The 21,437-nt window shown below is 23.7% G+C and overlaps 8 protein-coding genes across 8 annotated transcripts; 2 read left to right on the forward strand and 6 right to left on the reverse strand.

Moving 5' to 3' along the window:
- Positions 1-2,430: 2,430 nt before the first annotated feature.
- AAJ76_440003756 (hypothetical protein) lies at positions 2,431-3,756 on the reverse strand (the record flags this gene model as incomplete). The annotated part of the gene is made up of 1 exon (XM_024475662.1): positions 2,431-3,756. One exon carries the CDS (start codon positions 3,754-3,756, stop codon positions 2,431-2,433), a length of 1,326 nt encoding a protein of 441 aa, XP_024330543.1.
- A 136-nt stretch (positions 3,757-3,892) lies between these two features.
- Positions 3,893-4,024, reverse strand: AAJ76_440004024 (hypothetical protein; the record flags this gene model as incomplete). The annotated part of the gene is made up of 1 exon (XM_024475663.1): positions 3,893-4,024. One exon carries the CDS (start codon positions 4,022-4,024, stop codon positions 3,893-3,895), a length of 132 nt encoding a protein of 43 aa, XP_024330544.1.
- Positions 4,025-4,132: 108 nt separating this feature from the next.
- Positions 4,133-4,381, reverse strand: AAJ76_440004381 (hypothetical protein; the record flags this gene model as incomplete). Its single annotated transcript, XM_024475664.1, has 1 exon — positions 4,133-4,381. The coding sequence occupies one exon, from the start codon at positions 4,379-4,381 to the stop codon at positions 4,133-4,135; it is 249 nt and encodes an 82-aa protein (XP_024330545.1).
- Positions 4,382-9,750: 5,369 nt separating this feature from the next.
- AAJ76_4400011061 (hypothetical protein) lies at positions 9,751-11,061 on the reverse strand (the record flags this gene model as incomplete). The annotated part of the gene is made up of 1 exon (XM_024475648.1): positions 9,751-11,061. One exon carries the CDS (start codon positions 11,059-11,061, stop codon positions 9,751-9,753), a length of 1,311 nt encoding a protein of 436 aa, XP_024330546.1.
- A 2,656-nt stretch (positions 11,062-13,717) lies between these two features.
- AAJ76_4400013900 (hypothetical protein) lies at positions 13,718-13,900 on the reverse strand (the record flags this gene model as incomplete). The annotated part of the gene is made up of 1 exon (XM_024475649.1): positions 13,718-13,900. The coding sequence occupies one exon, from the start codon at positions 13,898-13,900 to the stop codon at positions 13,718-13,720; it is 183 nt and encodes a 60-aa protein (XP_024330547.1).
- A 298-nt stretch (positions 13,901-14,198) lies between these two features.
- On the forward strand, positions 14,199-14,996 carry AAJ76_4400014199 (hypothetical protein; the record flags this gene model as incomplete). Its single annotated transcript, XM_024475650.1, has 1 exon — positions 14,199-14,996. One exon carries the CDS (start codon positions 14,199-14,201, stop codon positions 14,994-14,996), a length of 798 nt encoding a protein of 265 aa, XP_024330548.1.
- A 3,040-nt stretch (positions 14,997-18,036) lies between these two features.
- AAJ76_4400018037 (hypothetical protein) lies at positions 18,037-19,200 on the forward strand (the record flags this gene model as incomplete). The annotated part of the gene is made up of 1 exon (XM_024475651.1): positions 18,037-19,200. One exon carries the CDS (start codon positions 18,037-18,039, stop codon positions 19,198-19,200), a length of 1,164 nt encoding a protein of 387 aa, XP_024330549.1.
- Positions 19,201-20,315: 1,115 nt separating this feature from the next.
- Positions 20,316-20,519, reverse strand: AAJ76_4400020519 (hypothetical protein; the record flags this gene model as incomplete). Its single annotated transcript, XM_024475652.1, has 1 exon — positions 20,316-20,519. One exon carries the CDS (start codon positions 20,517-20,519, stop codon positions 20,316-20,318), a length of 204 nt encoding a protein of 67 aa, XP_024330550.1.
- Between the last annotated feature and the right edge of the window lie 918 nt (positions 20,520-21,437).

Genomic DNA, 21,437 nt, shown 5'->3' on the forward strand with positions numbered 1-21,437 from the left:
TATTGTAAAAAAGTACATAGCATACCTTATGCATGTCTTGTAGAAGGAGATTTACAAGAAAATGACGATATGATGTTAACAAACTTAGTTGTAATTGATTAATAGTTTATAAACATGTTACATTCTAAATAAATAAAATATAAATCTATAATTTTATGAATTTGCTAAATATTATGTTAAGCTAGATAAATTTAGGTTTAAACAATATTCAAAATATAATATTTAAGCAATTTTCATCATTTTTTCTTAACCCTTTCAGAGTGGTTATCATTTATAACAAAATAATTTTATAAACATTGACATGTTATTCGAAAAAGCTGCGAAAACTAGAAATATTAACAATTATGTGTGACATTTTTAACAAAGAAGGACAAATTTATCTTCATTTGCAGTTATCAAAATTCGTCTGCAGACACTTTATACAGTATTTTTTCCCTGTCATAGCATTAAAGGGGTTAGCCAAAACTTATACAAACATTCTTGATTATGTGTATTTTTTACTAGTCAAAATTAAAATTAACAATATTTTGTTAATTTCTTAATTAAATTTTATAATGTGATTTTTGGGAGTAACGTGTTTTCAAAATTGTGTCTTAAAATAATAAAAGCATAAACTTAACAAATATACGGCGTATATTATTGTAAAATCTTTTCATTCATATTTAAAGAACAATCTGTGGGGATACATAATACTAATTTTTTCAATGTTATAGATATTCGATTTATGTTTCTTAGTTAGATTTTTAATGGTTAAAAAAATCAAAAATATTTCTTCTAACATACACGCTATAAAAAATCCCTATATAATTATATTTTTTTGTAAATTGGCTGATTAAAACATAAACGGACTGTTATATTATATCAATTTTTTATGTTTTTTAACCCTTAAATTGATGAGAAGAACAGAATAAGATTTTCTAATTATAGCAAATGAAAACGAACTTTTAACTTTATTGTTTTTATAAAATTTAATCAAAGATGAACAGATTTGTAAATTTTGCCATAAAAATGTGCGCTTCATGCATAATTCTAAAAATCCTGATAAGTTCGAATTGGGATCTTAATTATATGGTTGTCACTACTATCGGACAACTATCTCTTTACAATCCAATTTTGAGTCTACTATTTTAAAAATAATATTTAAACAATACTAAAGGCAAATTATTATTTCGCGTGTTATGATAATTACTCTTAATTATTGAACATCCGGGCTTGAGAAAACTTTAAAAGAAGCTGCAAAAATTTTAATAAACTAATTGCTTTTTTCTCATTGAAAATCCTATTAAACTGAAATGTTTTTATATTTTTGGGCATATATAGATGAAATTCGGGTTGAGTTATAATGTTAATGGTCATAGATGTAACTACGTACAAGCCTTTTGGTATGTCTGCATCGTAGACAAGCATTTAAACCTGCACTAGGATATGCTATTTTTGTAGGTTTTAGATCTTCAAGCGTTCTTTTTCCTTTAATTAATTCTATTGTCAAAGCAGGAAATATTATACACTCTGATGAAATAAAATCTTATAGATGCTTATCTAACTCAGTTGATTATGACTATTTCACTGTTTGTCGTAAATACAATTTTGTAGACCCTATTGCTGGCGTGCATGTGCATAGTCAGCACGTAGAATCTTATAATATGAGCTTAAGTGTAAATATAAGCAAGAAATGGAGTAACTAGAGCTTAAAAAAAGGCAATTTTTATTAGAATTAATCTTTAGAGAGCAGCATGCTGTTGAAAATTATTATCTTTTATGAAATTGTTTTTTTTAACGGGGGACTGAGAAAATCGGATCCTATAAAACTACTAAATTTAATGTAAAAGTGTTTTTCTATTAAGAACAAATCTTTTATGATTTATTAATTGTTATTTTTTTCTAAACTCGTTTCTTTGTTTTCGAGTTAAATGTTATTAAATTGTCGGTACTTTATAACAAGTATAGGATTTTAACGTATTTGTAAATTTCAACTTCGTTTGTTAACAATTCTAAAAAATTTTATAATATGTGCCCCCTTTTTCCTATGTAAAGTTATGTAGATTTTTAAAACTAATATTGTATGAAGTTTTTTTTTATTTATTCACTACAATGCTAGAGTAAATAAAAGATTTATTATTTTTAAAATATAGAAAAAAATGAATTTTTCATTGTGAATAAATATTAATACCGCAAAATTATAAATTTTTAACTTTGAAATTCTTTCTACGTATAAATTGTAAAGATCGACCCACAGGTTAAGCCCTTTGCGGCTTTTAATTACTTAAGGATAATTAATACTTACATGCATTATCGATATTTTAGATATAAAAAATATTTTTTTATTGTTAATTTTACTAGAAAACAAATAAATTATTAAAAAGAATAAATGCAATGACCAACTATGTTATAAAATAATACAAATATCCTTTTTAAAAACTTTAATGTTAATCATTTTTTATCAAATATTTCTCTTAATTGTAATAGTTTACGATAAAATGAATTGAATCTTCTGTCAACAGAAAATATTAACCAATTAACTTCATAAAAATCACAACTAGAAATACAACAAAAAACGCTATCATCAACCTTATGTATATTTTTACAAATCAATTTAAAAATTAAAAGTTTTTGAGATACGTCTTCATACCTGCTAAATTGATAACATGCTAGATTTAATGAATTTATAAAATCTTCCTTATTTTTCTTTTTCTTTGTATTAATATATATTTCACTTATCGTATCTAAAAAACTTGAAAGATTTCTTAGAGCAAGAATTGATTTTTGTTTCAGGTCATCAGAAAGATTGAATATTTCAAGTTTCTTAATAAATTGTGAAATTTGATTTTTAATTTTACGTTTATATAAATTTCTAAACCTCTTTTCAGATTGGTTGTATTTCTTATAAAGTTCGCGCTCTTTAGCTGTAAATTGATTCTTATGAATTGTTTTCCTAGTGTTTCTTTTAGGTTTCAAAGTAATTTCATTACCATTTATTTGTATATTAGATACTTTGCTAGTTTTAAATTTTTTTTCTTTATCTTCCACGTTGTTATCATTTTTGTAAACGCTATTTAAAAAAGAACCAGTTTCGGAATTCATAATCATTAATGAATTATAACAACCAAATTGTGTATTTATAAGAGAATTATTTGGTTTATTTATATAATTAGTTCTTATGTTTTGCATATCATAATCTGATATACCATGATCACTTGTCTGTAAAAAAGCGATATTTTCTGGATTGGCAAGTTGTCCTTGTAATAAATCATTTTGAGTTGTACAAGAAAATAAATTCGTATTATTATTGCAAAATGTATTTATGTGAGAGTAGGCCAGCGTATTATTTTGGCTACTATTGTATTCTTTAAAATGTGTGGTATCATAAACCAAATGTTCCATCGTACAACTTTGTTTTTCACATTTCGTAGTACTGGGTGTATTACTTATGCAACTATTTGGCAGAGAGTCGCTTTCTGGAGTTATCGAAGACAAAAAGTTACTAAAGTCACATTCTACACTCTTGCATGCATTATTATAACCTTCGTCGATATAACATGCCAATTCATTTAATATATTAAGATTGGATGGGGATTCATAAAAATTTTTATCTTCTGTGTAAACCTGTTCCTGAATCTTTTGTTGTGTATCTTCTTTTTCACAAAATTCTGTAATTTTAAATATCTTTGTGTATTCTGATGTATTCTCTAGATCTACCAATAAATCAAAATCTAAAAATTGCATCGAACAAAAAATTGTCTGCAACCAATATAACATTTAACGGTTAAAAAATTTAAAAAAGAATTGTTTGAACATTAAATATATAAATCAATATTTTATGTTATTTATATATCACATTGTACTAGATACAACGTTCTTATAATAATTGACAATCTTTGATATTTCTTATGAATTAAATAAAATGCAACTGAAAGCAATAGTAATTATAGGAGGACAGTAAAGATGTTGACATGTCAATCAGCAGTATTGGGTTGATGGCTTTGACATGTCTGTTATATAAATAATAATTATTAAATAAACCCATGTTTTATCCCAACAATTATAAAATTTAAAAGTACTAATTTACACTGAACAACCAAAATTAATAAAAAAAGAACAAATCTTATAATTATGTATTTATGGTATTATTGTCTCAAAGGAACGAATAAAAAAGTATAGCCACGGCAATGCGCCTAACTATCGAAATAATTGCATTCAATCTGTTGGAAAGAGAAATATAACAACAAAAATGCTTCATAAAGAAATCTTCTTTTTTGTTATAGCCCCGTGTCAGGTAACCAAAACGAAAGTTGGTTTCTAATAAAAAGTAAATAATTTTATTGTTTTTGTATTTTTTAAGGTTCTTCTTTGAGTAGCCTATATTTGTGGTAGTTCGTTCCATTTGTCAAATAATTTTTTATTACCCTTCTTCTACAATTTTCGAATTTATAAAAAGTTCATAAAATTGTCGGAAAAAGGGAAGATAATAATTTAAAGATGGTATTACTTTTAAACTATAAATAATTAAATGTTTCTTGAATCATGACTTGAAAAAACTAGAGTTGATTAAAAGTATTCAATAAATATTAATCTAAAATAAACTTTGTTATACTAAAAATTTGTTTTTAGACGAATAAAGAAGGTATTTTATTTTTTTAGTTAAAGTAATCATCTTACAAAAATGATCATATTAAATAGTTTAGTTAATTCAAATTTAATTTATTAACAAAATTAATAATAGTTTTGACTACCTTATGAAAAATAACAAAATTTATAATCAGCGATTTGTCGTGCACAGCACAACCTCTAACGGCCAATAAAGAATGAAACCACATACATTTTCGTGTATCCTGCGGTACTATCAGTTTAGGATGATACATTAAACATACTTTTTTGTCATTGTTGTATTATAAGGAGGAAAAACTACTTAAGAAAAGTTACATCGATAAAATTTTATTTTTATTAAAAATCGTTCTTTTACACATTTCAATTTGTACAATGTTTTTGTCCGGAACAAGCATCGTTCCGATCTAGGTTCTATCAGTATGCTTTAAGATACATCATTTTGTGTGTATTAATATCACAAAAATGCTTTGTTGGCTCACCACCTAGCCTGGACTGTTAATTTTTTACTTTTAAAAACTAAACAATTAAAAAATAATTTCATTATCAAAAGACGCAATTTAAAAAAGGCCTGCTATTTTTGAAGTAATGACTTTATGACACCACTTATATATTTAGAAATAGTTAGGTATAATAACCTCTTAGTATACTTCTGCGTACTTCTACTATGTTGTAATTTAATTCCGATTATACGCTTTCAATAAGATTTGTCATAAGTTCTCGTTGTTTTTATTAAAAGCATTGTCATGATTTACGACAATATGTCTTCCTTTAATAGGCCCTACAGCAATGGGTAAAGTTTATGTCCGTCTATTTTTATCGTAATAATTTTTCTACAAACTTTAAACCATTCATTCATTGTTTTTGCAGAAGTATTAGACACTATTTTAAATAGCAATTCACTGTTATTTTCTTGCACACAGCCAACAAGCTGGTTTGTGTTCATTACAAGCTCTTTAATCTCACTTGGGCCTTTTCACAATTTTCCTATTGCAATAACCTTTTTTTCACCCGTAAAAACTCTTAATATTCTTAATTTTACTCGTAATTCTTTCGTTTTCTTTTTATGCGTTTAATAGAGATTGTTTTTCATTTTTAAAATACAGACATAAGATATCCAAGTTTTATTAGAAATATGTTAAGGATATAACTTAGTTACCCAAAGATAAAGTATACTAAGATATTCATAAAAAGTACGTTTGACTTTGTAAAGTAAGCTCCTTGCAAGAAAACCATTGATTTTTTGCAAATTTGGTTTAAATAAGCATTTCTGTATTGGTTTATGTAGAAAAGGTCTTGAATTATATAAATTACATACACCACCACAATTGTATATGGATAATTTTTCCTCAATTGCCTATTTTAACACTTTGTTATGGTTTGAAGTATTTTTTGATCTCATATTTTGTGTTCTAAACTTATAATTAGAAAGGTTAAAAAATAAATAATTTTTACGTCATTTTGTTTTCCATGTTCAAATTAATACCATGAAGTTTAACTCAAAGCCCGAATTGAGACGAATGAGTCGCTTTTTCTAATTTTTAAAGATACACACAAGATCGATAAACAAAAAAAGGGTCAAAAATAAAAATGTCAACGTTTAGTTTAATAAACCCTTTAACACTCCTAATTGTCGAAAAGAAATTTATATATTAAATTTAAGTTTCTAATAATATAAATTGTTGTAACCTTTAGTAGGATGTCCAAACTTTAAGTGTTGTTCTATGTAAGAACAAATAAAAATTTTTTATTATTTAATATTTTATTAGCTTTATCGGGCATCTTCGTATAATAAATGCCGTTGTTATGCTTTTGGTCATGCTGAGCTTTTTTGTGTTTATTTCTTAATTTTGTATATCCCTTCTTTTTTTATTTTTAATTTATACCAAAATTTATTAAAATTTTTGGAGGGACAGTATTTATAAATAATTTTTCTATAAGTAAAAAAAAAAAACTTCTATCATATTTGTAATCAAATTAATCATCAAAAATTGGTTTAAAAAATCGCTGTATGTTGTAATAAATTGTTTAAAGTATTATTTTAATGATGAATAATTGAAAATATTGATTAATTTTTTTATCTTACATGCCTCTCCTTTATAAATTTATTTAAATATTTAAAGTAATTTTGGCATATTTAAGGGGGCTAAATTAAATCAAGACAGATTTTATAATTTTTAATTTTACAATTACAATGATACAAATGTCTTTTGTACAAAATTTTTTGATTACCAAGTATGTATAAAAGCATAACAAAATTATGAAATTTTTTAACTTGACATAAAAAAATTTTAAAAATTAATTTATTATAAGTCCAGTAATTTTTTTATTTCAAACAAATAAAAATTTATTTATTAAATGTCATAGCGTTTTTGTAATTTTTAGAAAAGAAAGATTAGAAATTTTTACTGAGTATAGAAATTAAAAATTTATTTCAAAAAGAGCTTTAAATGACATTACAATTTATATAACATTCGAAAAATTATTAATTATTAAATTCAAATTTTTATAAATCTTTTAAGTCAATTAAAATAGTTTAAAAAAAGATATTTGGACAAACAATCATGTATAATGATATTGACTGTAGTCAGTATTATAACAATATCGCCAATATAAGGCATTTTCACTCAACATTATAAATTACAAAAAAAACTTATTAAATTAGAAATTTTAAAAAAAAAGGTAAGAAAAAATTATAAAAAATTGTAAGGCTAAAAACACCCTATTCGGCCAAAAATAAAGGTCCTGAAATTTTTAAAAAAATATTCTTAAAACGAAATTCAAAATGTAAAAACAGGAAATTTTAAAATGAAAAATTAGATCTAACTGCTGATTCATTAAAAGCACATACAACTATACAATGGATGAATATTAAAGTAATTCTTTAGTAACATATATCTGACAAAATAGCGATTAATTAATTTTTAGTTCTACACCCAAAAAGAACAAGTGCTTTTACAGCAAACCAAGTTCTTTCTATAGAATTTTTGTGTACACCGGTAACATGATCTTTAAAATCACTATTATGATATACAGTCTTGTGATTAAAATTATATTTTTTAAAATTACCATATCTGCTCCAGAAATCACTATACGTTGTAGTCCCGGGCTCGATGCTATCCTTAATTTTCGTTTACAAAGTGAATTTTGTACGGCTATTAACTTGGAATAGCAAAACACCCTTTTTGTATTCCCTTTCCACAAGACCAAAAATTTAAACACCCCTTTAAATTGATCCTTGTTGTATTTTTTTTTGCCAAACTTAAACTTTAATTCATCAATTTCTATTATCTTATTTTCATGTTCAATTAATTACTTTTTTATAAAATTTTTCAACCAAAAGCTCGGAAACCTTACGTAAAGCATAGAAACACATTTTTTAGAAATTTCTAAAACACATAAAATTCCTGTGTTGTTAATTTTTTGTAACTATAATTCAGTTATTTTTATAAATTTTATTTTACAAATCTTTTCTCCATGAAAAAGGGTATTTTGCCATATAGAAGCTCGTTTTTTGTATTTTGGGATCAATTTATCTTCCATCTTATATATTGATACATTATCTCATTTTCTATACAAACATCTTCTTCGCATGTTTTACACAGAGTTCAATAAATTAATCTGATAAAATTTAAAATCTGCTCCTTAATACCTTTCTTCTTTAACATGTTAAATTTCTTCTTAGGGGTATTCTTAAAAAAATTTAACAACTTTTAATTTTGGCCGAACAATGTATCTTGCTCCGAATAATGGTTGGAATAACAATATTCCAATCCTATTGCATCAACGTTTTTGTGGAAATACAGGCAAATAAGCGCCCAGAATTTTTTAATAGCCAATGAGATATGTTTCAATGATATGTTTGTATTAAAGAACAAAATATTTTAGTTATAGTTAACAGTTTGGTATATCACCGAAATATTTCCACTTGTTGATCCATATAGTAATTAATACCACAGTGTAATATAAACTTATCTTATTTCATTTGTTGTAATCTGTTTATTTTATAGTGCAAAACTATAAAAATTAGTTGTAAATATACCCCAAGTATTGGAATATACAGGATGAAGAACGAGAAGTTTTCAGACAAGAAAGATTACAATTAAATATTCGCGCTTGAAAAAAAAAATTTTAAACATGACATGCATATTTATAAAAGAAGGTAGGCTTAAAACATTTATTTTTCTAAAATAATTTTACAAATTGGTGTATGCTTATGTTTGTAAAACAGCGAATTCTGCTTAAAGTAATTTTAATAAATTTTATTTTAGTAGCCTTCTTTGGTCTATTTTATGGTCGTGTTTTTTCTCAAACTATACTTGTATAAATTATTTCTTTGTTTATCTCCATGTTGTCGCTAAAGAAAAAAAACAAATTTATTTAAATAATAAATTTTTTATGTATAAATCACTATCTTAAATATAATAAAGATCATGAATTTTGAAATGTGGATAAATACCACACTAATAGTGTAGACCTGACAAAAAACTCGTTTGATACTCTAAAAGGCTTCTCGTTTTAAACTATTTTATGTGTTTTGATGTTATAGCTCTGTATTGTGAAGAAATAATTAAAATTTTGTAAAGTATTAAAAGTCAACTTTTTTAATCTTATTATAAAATAACCAGTTACAATCTAATAGCAACATTTTTGATAACTATTTTAATTACTAAAGGAATATCAAAAAAAATAATATAAGAAGCTGTCCAAAATTTTGTAATGTATTAAACGTATCTACGTACATAACTTATTTCTACATAAGCGATGCGTGCAATTTACAAATTTTAATTTTCTTTTTACTAAAAATATTATATTTTATAAATGTAAATTGGCGTAATTTTTTTGAATATCACCTAATAGTGTTATATTGCTTGATCATACTAAAATAAAGGAATGAATATTACCTTGAGGTTTAAATTTACCTCTAACACTTGTATTAATAAGCTTTTTGTTTTTTTATTCTTCTGGTTGGTCATTAAAAATAGTCGATTTTGTTTGAAGGATTGAGATTCTTTTATTTTATTTGTTATTAATCATCGTGATTTTAATATTTTACAGTAAACAAATAAACAACAAAAATGCATGTGAAATTAATACTATCAATAAACAAATATTATATAGTAAGATACAAACAATATTTCAAAAATTTTAATTGCTAATCGATTTTTCCATACTTTCTTTCAATTTAAATAGTTGTTTGCTAAAATAATTAAATCTCTTATTTATACCAATTAACATCTGTTTAATTTTGTTAAAATCATAATAAGAGAAGTGCAAACTTCTATTGCTCACCAGTAAAAATTCATTATAAATTAAGTCGAGAATTAAAAAGTTTTTAGAAACATCGGCATAGTGGCTAAATTTAGCGCACGTTATATTTAACAATTTTAAAAAGTAATGCATCGATGGCTGATTTGTATTTATATATATTTTACTTATATCAACTAAAAAACTCGAAAGGCTAGCTAGAGCAAGAATTAACTTGTTTTTTAAATCATCTGTTAAATTCGATGTTTCAAGTTTTTTTATGAAATGTGGTATTTTATTACTTATTATAGTCTTACAAAAAAACCTAAATTTAACCTCAAAATTTTTGCAGTTATCAAAAATTCTACGCTCGTTTACCGTAAATTGATAAACTAAAAATGTATAATTATTTTCTCGTTCACATTTTAAAGGATCTGAAGTATTATTTTCTTGAATATTAAAATTTGTATTGGTTCCTGATTCTTTATCTTTCCCATTATTATCATTTTTATAAGCGTTATTAGAGAATGTATTAGTTTCGAAGCTGTTAATTGTAGATGAGTCGTAAACATGAAATAATTTATTCATTTGATCATCCTTTGAATCATTAATGCGTATGGTCCTAAGATTATTCGTATAACGATCTGATAAACTTGAAACATCATCATTTGCTTGAATAAAAGTATGATTTTCTTGATTAACATATCGTCCTTGTATTAAATTGTTTTGTGTCATATGTAATGGTAGATTAGTATTATTGTTGTAAAATAAATTCGTGGCAAAATTATAAATTTCATCATTTTGGTTACTATAGTGATCTTCAAAGATTGTTGTGTCATTAATCAGTTGGTTTATTGTACAAGATTGATTTTCACATTCATTAGTAATAAATGCAGGATGTGTGCGGTTGTTCAAGAAAAATTCGCTTTCTGAGGTAATTGTAAATAGAAAATTGTTTAAATCATTATCTACATTTGTATTTTCAATATTCAAACTTTCGTTTATAAAGTTTGTCAAATCATTTAATAAAATAGACTCAGGTGGATTTTCATCTAAATATTTATTTTCTATTTCGGTTGAAGCTTGGCTCTTTTGGTATATCTCTTTCTTTTCACATGCTTTTAAGGTATTTGATGTATTTTCTAGATCATCCAAACAGTCAAAGTTTAATATTTGGGTTGAACAAAAGATTGTCTGCAGCCAATATTGCATTAAAGGCTAAAAAAATATGAAAAGATATTAGTCAACAATAAAAATTTAAAGTTCTTTTTTCTATTTATACAATAGAATATATTCAATGTGTTATATCAAGCTGTGACAAAAACATAACTTTAAATTTTTATTGCAAATTACAAATAAGAAATAAGAGTGAAAAAAAATAATGAGGTTATTGTAAAAGCAATTTATAAACAAATTTTAAGAGCACTATATAAAAAATAAATTAAAAAGCTGTGTAAAAAGACTCTAAATACTGGAATGACAATTAAGTAAATATACAATACAAAACTAAGATCTTCTTTAAAATAAGGGAGAAAAATAGGAGAAAATGCCATCTAACTCCAGACAAAACTTACAAAAATATAAATATAGGCATAATTTATAAGAAAAGCAACCTTTTTAATATTTTTAGCAAAATTGGGGCCTTTTAAAATTTAATTCAACTATAAAATTGTGCTAACTACCTTTAAAATTTCTCCTTAGAACCTAAACAATATCGTTAGCCTTTTTAATTGTTAAAATTTGAAAATTTTGCTTAAATTTTAAGGTTTATAATTAAAGTAAATTGGTGGGATGCGGCTTGCTTGAAGATAGGACCCCAGAACGCTAATTTTGTCGCCGAATTTTCCAGTTACCCAACCTGTTAAAAGAATTATTCTTATACAATAATTTATAGATATGCACTTTTGGTGCTTTTTTATGATTTTTATCTTAACGCCGTTTTGTTGTTTATATTTTTTGTTTTGAACTTATTTATATTTTTAGGTTTTAAAATACACCAAAAAATATTTAAAACAATAAATACTATTTATTCCTTATATTGTGATTTTTCAATAATAATTAAATTATCTGTGTGATAGTTCACTGCAATCACTATAGATTTGTACATGGCTTTGATAATTTAAGTTATCTTTAAAATTTATAAAATTTAACCTTATGAAAATAGAAATCAACGGTAGAAAATTGTAGTTGTTAAATATACTATTATAAGCACACTCGGTTATTAACATCGCTTCAATTCATGTTTTTTTGATTGTAAAAGGTAAAATAGACGCAACAACTTAAAGATGTGTTAAAAAAGAATATTAGAAAAGGTTTTTATATTTTAATCAATATTTTCTCTAGCAAAAGTCGTTCAACTTATTTTTTGTTTATTGTTAGATACTGACTATTTCCAGCTCTGCAATTTATTTAGATTTTGAGATGCAAAAATAGATAAGTATAAAGCTTTGCTATTAGGATGTTACAAATTGTATATTGATTTACATCTTGTTATCATAGGAATGCCTGAATCATGTTCAAAATGACCGAAAATATTCTGTCACGACGTCGGGTTATTTGAAATACTAATAATGAAGTTGGCAAACAAGATACTATTTGAATTATTGGCAAAATTGATCGAACAAGCGAGAGAAATTTACTTTTTCTTAGTGTTGTTGATCGTACAATTCTTTCTTTATAAAAATAATAGATCCTTATGTTAAGTAATGAAGCATATAAACTCTGATGGTTATTCTTTTTTTCGCTATTGCAAGAGGCCACAATCTACGTCATTATATTGTTAATCATTTAATTTGATTTGTATCACAAGGCGTAACCCATCGTACTAAAACAAAGGATTTTTTTAGCACCGTATGAAAAGCAAAATACGAAAATAAAATAGCATTTATATAAATTAAATTGATAATAAAATTTTTTAATATACATTTAGAGGAGATGTATTATGAGCATTAATAGTACAGAGTTTACCGAGATTTATAAAAAGATTTTACCAGTCTTTTTTTGCTTAAATAGGTAATACTTACTTTTAACCCTTTTCTCGAAAAAAATTTGGCGGAATTTTTAAGAAATCCCCAAATTTGATATTGTAATATAGAAAAAAAAAAGTTTTCTAATAATCGATTTTATTTTGTGTTAAATTATAGCTTTTTTATTCTTAACATATTGTAAAGTTTACTTTAAGATTTAAATATTAAGACAATTGCAGTTGACATTAATATATTAGATATAAATATAAACTTAAAAGCATTTTGTAGCGATATTTAAATAACTTTTAAAACGTTTTAAAACTATACAAGACTATTATATCGTAATAACAAATAAAGAAGAACATATTTTCTAAATTTAAAATATACGTACATAATCATAAATTGGAGATCGCAAAATTATTTTGTAAAATGTTATAATTATTATAAATGTAGCTAAATACCAATCAAAATTTATTTTATTTAAAAGATAACTATGTTGTTAACTAATCATTTACTTTTTAATAGTTTATAATTTTAAAGTAAAATTTAGTTATTTTTTGTTTTAGTAACAAATAAGGAAATTTACAAGGTTATGGTGTATAGATCAAGGTCCATGGTTGTTGTATGCGTATTTAATTACTTAATTAATAACAATATATAATTTATATTGATACTTATCAAAAAAAACTTTTAGTTAAGTATTAGAAATTTTTATATCTATGATGATTAAATAAATCCCTTCTTAAAAATTATTAATTGATGCTTTTTCACATGTCTAGTGTAGCCTATGAATTGGCATTTCTATATTTTTTAATATAAAAATATTTAAATTAGATTTTTATTATTAAATTAAAAATGTAAATATTTGAATTTGTTTTTAATGTTAAATTATCTAAATTTATTCATTTATGTATATATGTAACGTGCTTGCCAGAAATTGTGCCTATGGCAAGAAAGCATTTAATGATGCCACGTGAAGGCTCGTAAATTCCTGGATAAAGAGTGTTTTTGTTATAATAAGTTTTATTTGTATAGATGTTGCTATGATTAAAAGGTATGCAATAAGTAGAACTATTTTTACTCATATCTTTTAATTAATTTTCTTATTTATATTTATGTTTAACCAATAAACATAATTGTTAAAAGAAAGAAGCAATACCTAAATTAAATCACTAATATGTGACGTTTTTAATTAATAGAATAAATTATTTGTTCATTATAAAAATGTAGTATGAGGATTATACTACATCATGTTTAGTAAAATAAATTTATATTTTGTTTCGACAATAATATTATTTATTTTTTTGTTTATTTAATTTCATCTTTTAAATTAATTTTTTTGTTTATTAATTTCATTATTTAAATTAATCTTTTTGACATCCCATGAAATGTTTTATATATTTTTTGTTTATGTTTAGTATCTGTCATGAAATATTATTTTTAGTTTACGAGGACAAAAATAAATACACTGCTTATTTGGGTTTAGATTATGAGAGTTATAATTTTATTAGTTGCATATATAGCATTGAAAATTCAATGTTTTGTTCCGAATGCTGTATTCGATCTAAACTTTTAAACATTCAATACATGCGAAGTGTTTTTACCAAGCACGGTCATGACTACGTAAAATTTGAAATAATTAATAAAAATGAAATGATTGAACTTAAAAATACTTTAATTGCTTTAACCTCAATGAATAAAGGGCAAAATATGTTAAAAGAAGAATTTATCAGAAATAGTAAAACCATTTTAATTACTAATTTTAAGGTTAATTTTCAACGTAGTTATTCAATTTGTCAAAAAATATTTCATTCAAGTCAAAATAATATTTTTTCTAGTTCATCGTGTGATTTTTTTATTGATAGAGAATCAAAATTTTATGACTGTAAGTTGACTAACGATATTAATTTAAATTTTAAAGGCAAACCATATACCATAGAAGAGTTAAATAGTTTACAAGATAATAAATCTATATTATATACGTTCAATAATATAGATGAATTTAATGAAATGTCTACAGACACGAAATCAAAAAGTAAAAGAGAATGTAAAGAAACGGATAATACTAAAAATATTCAAGAACATTTTGAGTCTACATATTTAATGAAATTTTTTTTACTATTTATTTCTATTTTGACAATAGGAATAGGTATGTTTTTGACATTTTTTAAATTATTTTAAAATAATTTGAATAAATTTTTTGTCACGTTCTAAACTATAATTTTTTTATTTAATAATAACATAGATTTTAAAGCATTTTAATGATTCTCATGTAAAATTTTTTATTATATAATCTAAAATAATTATGTTGAATTTTAGATACTGAAAAGCCACTTTTATTTAATTATGTAAAAATCAATAATGGCATAATAGACCTTTTGACACTGCTTATTTTTTACCTCTTTCATTATTAAGAAAAACTTAAAGTATTTCTCTGAAAAATAATTGCCCAAAAAAGTAATTTCTAAATATATTTATTATTTTATATAATTGACTTTTGAAAAAGCGTTTCTCTATTCTCTTTAAAACAATTTAATTCTTTTTTTATTAATACTACCAGCTTTTAAAAAAAATATTTAAGATGTTTTTACAGGTTTTAAATTTTATTTGTGTGTGCTCCTTGAACATTACAAATCCAACAGAGTAGTAACCGCTTCATGAAATGATCTAAATCCAATTACAGCTTTGGGTAAGATGGATAACTGTTAGATACAATGATAGATCCAACTACAGCATGTTTTCAAACATGTCCCGGATAGAAATGAATTTTACAGCAAAATTCATAAAGTTTCCTAATCTACTTTTCAAAAAATCATTGTATATTAGTTTTATTAAGGTTCTAGATAAATTAGATATTAATTTTTTTAAGGTTCTAAATGAGTAAGATATTAATCTCCTTTTACAGATAGCACCTCTATCAACCTATACCTCAATACTCTCTCCACCCATTTTGACTCATTCTGGTTCTTGTTTAAATATCACTTGCAATAATAACCTTTGATTTTGATATAGATATTCTCTAAACAATTGCAGAATTCAACGAACCGAGTTAGAGTAGAATCATATGCGCAGCAATACATTTCCGTTAAAATTTTTACAAGCTTTATATTTAAAGAGGCCATTTTTGTTCTCTCCTTAAGGCCAATCTAAAATCTACACACCTTCGAAGAGTATATGTACATATAATTTCTATATAATGACGAGCATTTGTTCCTCATTACGCAGCTATAATTAGCACAAATTATTTTAGTTTTAACTTAAATTGTGTTCTAAAAAAAGTTCTTTAGTCTTGTAATTTTCTAAAAATATATCGTTATTGAATTTAAAAGGCAACATTTTTTTTCTTAACTACTCCCATTATAAAGGTTAAAAAAATTTTTTTTACTTTACCCAATCTTTACAACTCCATTGAATAATAACATGGCGAAATTTTTTTGAAATTTACGTAGTTATTAGAAATAATAGAAAAGATGAAGTGGCACCTAGTTTTTATTTAAATTCTGCCACTTTTTCATTTTGACTTTTGATTTTGGATGCCTATAATTTTTAAAAAAGCAAAAATGTGTATTATTATCGTCCACTAAGCTAATGATTTAATATTGAAAAATTTACAAATTTTATGTTCAAAAATTTTTATACTAAACAACAATAATTTAAATATTTTACTAACTTTAATTTTATATCTCTTTTTGCAACTAATAAATATTGTTTAAAATATATTTAGCACAAAAAAATATATATCTGTTGTTTATGTAACGTAAATTTTTGTTTGGTAATTGAACAATATTGAATGCAATTTTTAATTTATTTGGTTTTATTAAATGTAACATCACAATGAGTAATTAATAATATGCAATGGCTCATATGTGGAGAAATAAATAATTTAAACTTAGCGTTAAAAATTTATTTAACCAAATAGATTATAGCAAGATAGGAATCAATTTGATTTAAAATTTTTTAACATTTACATTTAAATATAAAACAATAAAGATTTAAACTCTTTAATATATAATAAGCAATTAACATTAAATAATAAATGTAAATCAATAATAATTTAAGAAAAAAAAGATTATAGCATTTTTTATATTTTATTAACTAAAGTCAATTAATTTTGATATACTGTGTAATAGAACTTAAAAATTGTAATGTCGTTATGTTTTTCTATAGAAAGTATGACACATTTAATTATTTTTTAATAAAATTACAACTTTTATTAAATATAGATTTTACGTTGATTTTATTATTTTATTACTGCATATGTATTAAATATATTTTTAATTTAAATTAACAAATAGTCTAACAACCCCGTATTCAAAGCGAACATTTCTTTACAATTGTCAAATTAAGATTTTTAAATATCAAAATGGCCATCTTTTGCACCAAAATTAATTTATAATTGAATTTATTAAATAATGATAAATTGATTAAACCCCAAAATAAATAAAATATCAGTTTTGCCCAGCACAAACAATGGCAAATAAATATCAAAAAACATTTCTTTGTTTGTATTTACCCTAAAGAACAATTAGTCCTTAGCTCATTAGTTAGCATAAAGATTTATTATTGGTAACAAGTAAGAACTAAAACCATTTAAAAAATAATATTTACAATAAATATGGCTTTCAATAAAATGCATTTTTTCCACATCTCAGTCTTTATAATGTTTTGTCCAGAATAAGCACTGTTCCAACCTAAATTCCAATCATCAGTATAATGCCTTCTCAAAATAATTCTCTATTTTTTCTTATTTTATTAAGGGTTATAAAATTTTTTTTTAATTTATAAATTTGTTTACATTTAAACAGATGCACAAAAAAAGTAGAATCAATATAAAATAATATTCAAAATTAAAATCCATAATACAACATTTGAATAGCTTACTTTTTCAATATTTTTTTTATTTAAATACATACAAAAAATGTAGAACTAATTTGCTTCTCAAAATAAAGGGCTAAGCAAAAAATCATAAATTACTAATTTTTAATTTTAACCTTCTTGTTTCAATTTCATCGTTTATTTAACTTAATTTATACATTTTATATATTTTTTTTTAATATAAAAATATATATTTGGATTAATAATTTATAAAATTAATTTTTTAAATGGTACTAAATTAAATTGTTTTTTTATATTCTTTTATATATTTAAAATCCACAAACTAAAGTTAAAGGATGTTTTCATTATTTATTTTATAAAATATTAATTTTTTAAATTAAAAATAATGAAAATGCCCATGGCCAAATTTAATGTATTATTTTGGATGTTTTATATTAAGTCATTACAAATAATTCCAGTAGTTCCACAAATACAGAAGATGTATGAAATTGATTTGAGAACTACTTGTCCAACAAGATATGACTTTTATATAAAAAACTTTAATTCATCAAATATTTATATTCCGATTATGGTCGAAATCAAATCATCACAATCTAATATTCAAAGATTTGTTTGTATTCATTTTAATCGAGCAACTAATACCTACATTAAAAATTTATATTATTTTTTAAAAGATCTTACAGAAACTAATCAGATATTTTATAAATTTTCTTTTACCACAGCTTTAGGAAAAAACAATATTCTTAAAACGCATATTCCAACATTAAAATCTAAAGAAAGCTTAGGATCTCCACATGATACTTTAATTAAAAAAAAAACCGAAAATATTAGCGATATACGTTTAAAAATACAAAATAGTTTTGCAGAATTTGTATTGTTTAACAAGATTGAAACAATTTTATTATCTCGTCAGCTTCTTAACGATCTAACAAGCAAGACTGTTTCAAAAGTTGCGCATTCTTTAGAGAGCAAGGATTACATTTTATCATTTTTTGAAAGAGACTATAGTAAGATTATAAACTTTTTAAAAGAATTTGTTTCATTATTGCAAGAAGATAATGAACTTCTACAGTACAAGCTACCTATATTTTTTATAAATTTTATGAGAAATAACTCAAATAATTTTTGGAAAAATGAGCTTATGCTTTCTGATATAAATTTTTATACTTTTAAAGATATTCATTTATTCACTTGCTTTTTTACAGATTTAAAAAATTTATTTTGTTTAATTAAGAATCCAGATTACAAATTTGAACTCAATGATTATGATCAATATATCGGAACACTTTGTGGTAATCCATCAGTTGCTATTTCAATCCACTTTGAAGAAGATATTGACGAAAAAAATTTAAAATGCTTTGTTTGCAACAAAAAGAAAAATGAGTTAAACTTTAAACTAATGATTGATTCAAAAAAAAGAACTGTTTTTTTAATGTTTGACTTACGTTATCTGAAAGAATCTAATATAACGCAATTAGATTGTATAGTACAGACACCAAATAAACACTATCAATCATGTAATATTGATTTAAAAAATTATTTAAAATAAAATTTTAATAAAATGGTTTCAAAATTTTTACATTAGAGATTAAATTTTATGCCACTGCATTTTTTTAAAGTCTGCATGGTGAAAATTTCTGTTTTTAGCTATAAACATTTCAATTTGTAAAAATCTTTACAAAAAAATAATCACTTTATTTGTTTTTTAGACACTATTATGAATCTAGATAAAAAGAAAAATTGTTTTTAGAGTAAACCTTTATTGTTTTTGCATTCATAATCTAACTGTTGATTTTTTATTTATTCTTAAAACAAATTGCCCCAATTTTTTAGGATTGGCAAAGAAGAAGAGAGTTAGCATTTTGGAAATAGTACTAAACATAAAAAAACAGGTAAATTTTTTTAGATTTGTAGGTAGAAATGTTTTATTGTAAAAAGTTTTAATATTACAGCGTGAATGGATTTGAAAACACATGACCATGTAACTATTATAGTTATTTGATGCTAATTAATGATTAAAGCGACAATAATATGTAAATTTTTTATTATTACATATTAAATATGACATAGCGACGCCATATTTTAATAATTAATAGAACGTATGCAGTGCATAGATTTATCACAACTTCGTTATAAATTTAGCGTTAATAAGTAATACAAAAAATTATTTATTCAGGGCATATACAGTGCGCGTCAAAATCTTAAGACACTGCCCTAAAAACACGGTTCATAGAATTGTCGATAATAAATCAGTTTTAATTTGTTGCAATAGAGTACTGTGTGATTTTATTTTTTTAATATAGGCTAACACAAAACGTTATAAACAATAATTGGTCTTAGAATTAAACATTATAGCGATAAAATTCAAATTTTAAATAAAAACACGTTCTTAAAATAATAGTATCTGTTATTAATGTTTTTTGATTTAGAAAAGTTTTTTTACCTTCTTCAATATATCTTAGCGACATGATGGTTTTGATTTTTTCTAAAAAAAATTATTTATTCCCTAATAAGTAAATGAAATTCTTTAGGTATGTATAAAAAAAAGCAAATTGACGTTTATTATTCATTAAGCAAAAATATTAATCAAATTGGTGTAATTTTCGAAGATAACTAGGAATGTAGTTAGAAATTACCAGATTTCAAAGAGTTTAATTAAAAATATTAATGGAAAAGGCAAGAAAAGGTTCTTTCTTTTGGGACAATAAAAAAAATGTAAAGTATAGGTTCTAGTAAGGCCATAAATATTTCTAAAGTTAAAGCAGATTTAGATTTTTTAGTATTAAAATCTACTGTATTAAGAGCGATTAAAGAAGATAACAATTTTGTATATAAAAAAATGAGACAGAGTTTAAATTTAAAGGTCATGAATAAATTTAAAAAGATTTAAGATTGCTTTAGATAAAATTTTTTAACCAATTAGTGGCACAAAGTTATATTTTCTGATAAAAAAATTAATTTAGACATACCAGATGTATTTAAATATTATTGTCATCATGTAAATGAAATTTCATATATAGTAAATTTATAAAGAGCAAAAAGGTATTATAGTTTGGTCCGGCTTTTATTCTAGTGAACAATTAATTTATAAATTGTTAGTAATAAAATAAACAGCACTGCTTACTGTAGAAAGCTTAAAATATCTCTATTAACATTTTTTGAAAGTGAAAATAATGATTCTAATGATGTAGGTTGCGATTTAAATATATTTTCCAACAAGATAATGAACTTTGCCATCGAGCTCGTGCAACTAAGATATGATTTGAAAATAACAACATTGATTGCATGGATTGGCCAACACCAGGTCCAAATCTTAATCCTGTTGAAAATTTGTGGGCAGATATGTCGAGAATAATTTAGAGAGACGGCAAACAATATAGTAGTATTCAAGATTTGTATTCTGCGATATTAGTAATCTGATCAAGCATTACACCCGAGAATCTGCTAGGCTATGCCAATGGAATGCAGAAACGTATGATTGATGTTGAAAAAGAAAAAGATGATAAAATTAACCAATAATTTTTCTTTTTTTACCAATTACTTTTTTTAGAAAAAATCAAAACCATCGTGTCGCTAAGATATATTGAAGAAGTTAGAATCACATTTCTAAAATTAAAAAACAATAAATAATAGATGTTATTATTTTAAGAACCTGTTTTTATTTTAAAATTTGAATTTAATAGCTATCATGTTTAAATTTTAAACTAATTGTTTTTTTAAACATTTGTGGTAGCTTATATTAAAAAAATAAAATCACACAGTATTTTATTGCAATAAATTAAAACT

Source organism: Vairimorpha ceranae (genome assembly GCF_000988165.1).
Source record: "Vairimorpha ceranae strain PA08 1199 chromosome Unknown NODE_44, whole genome shotgun sequence".
Lineage (NCBI taxonomy): Eukaryota > Fungi > Microsporidia > Nosematidae > Vairimorpha > Vairimorpha ceranae.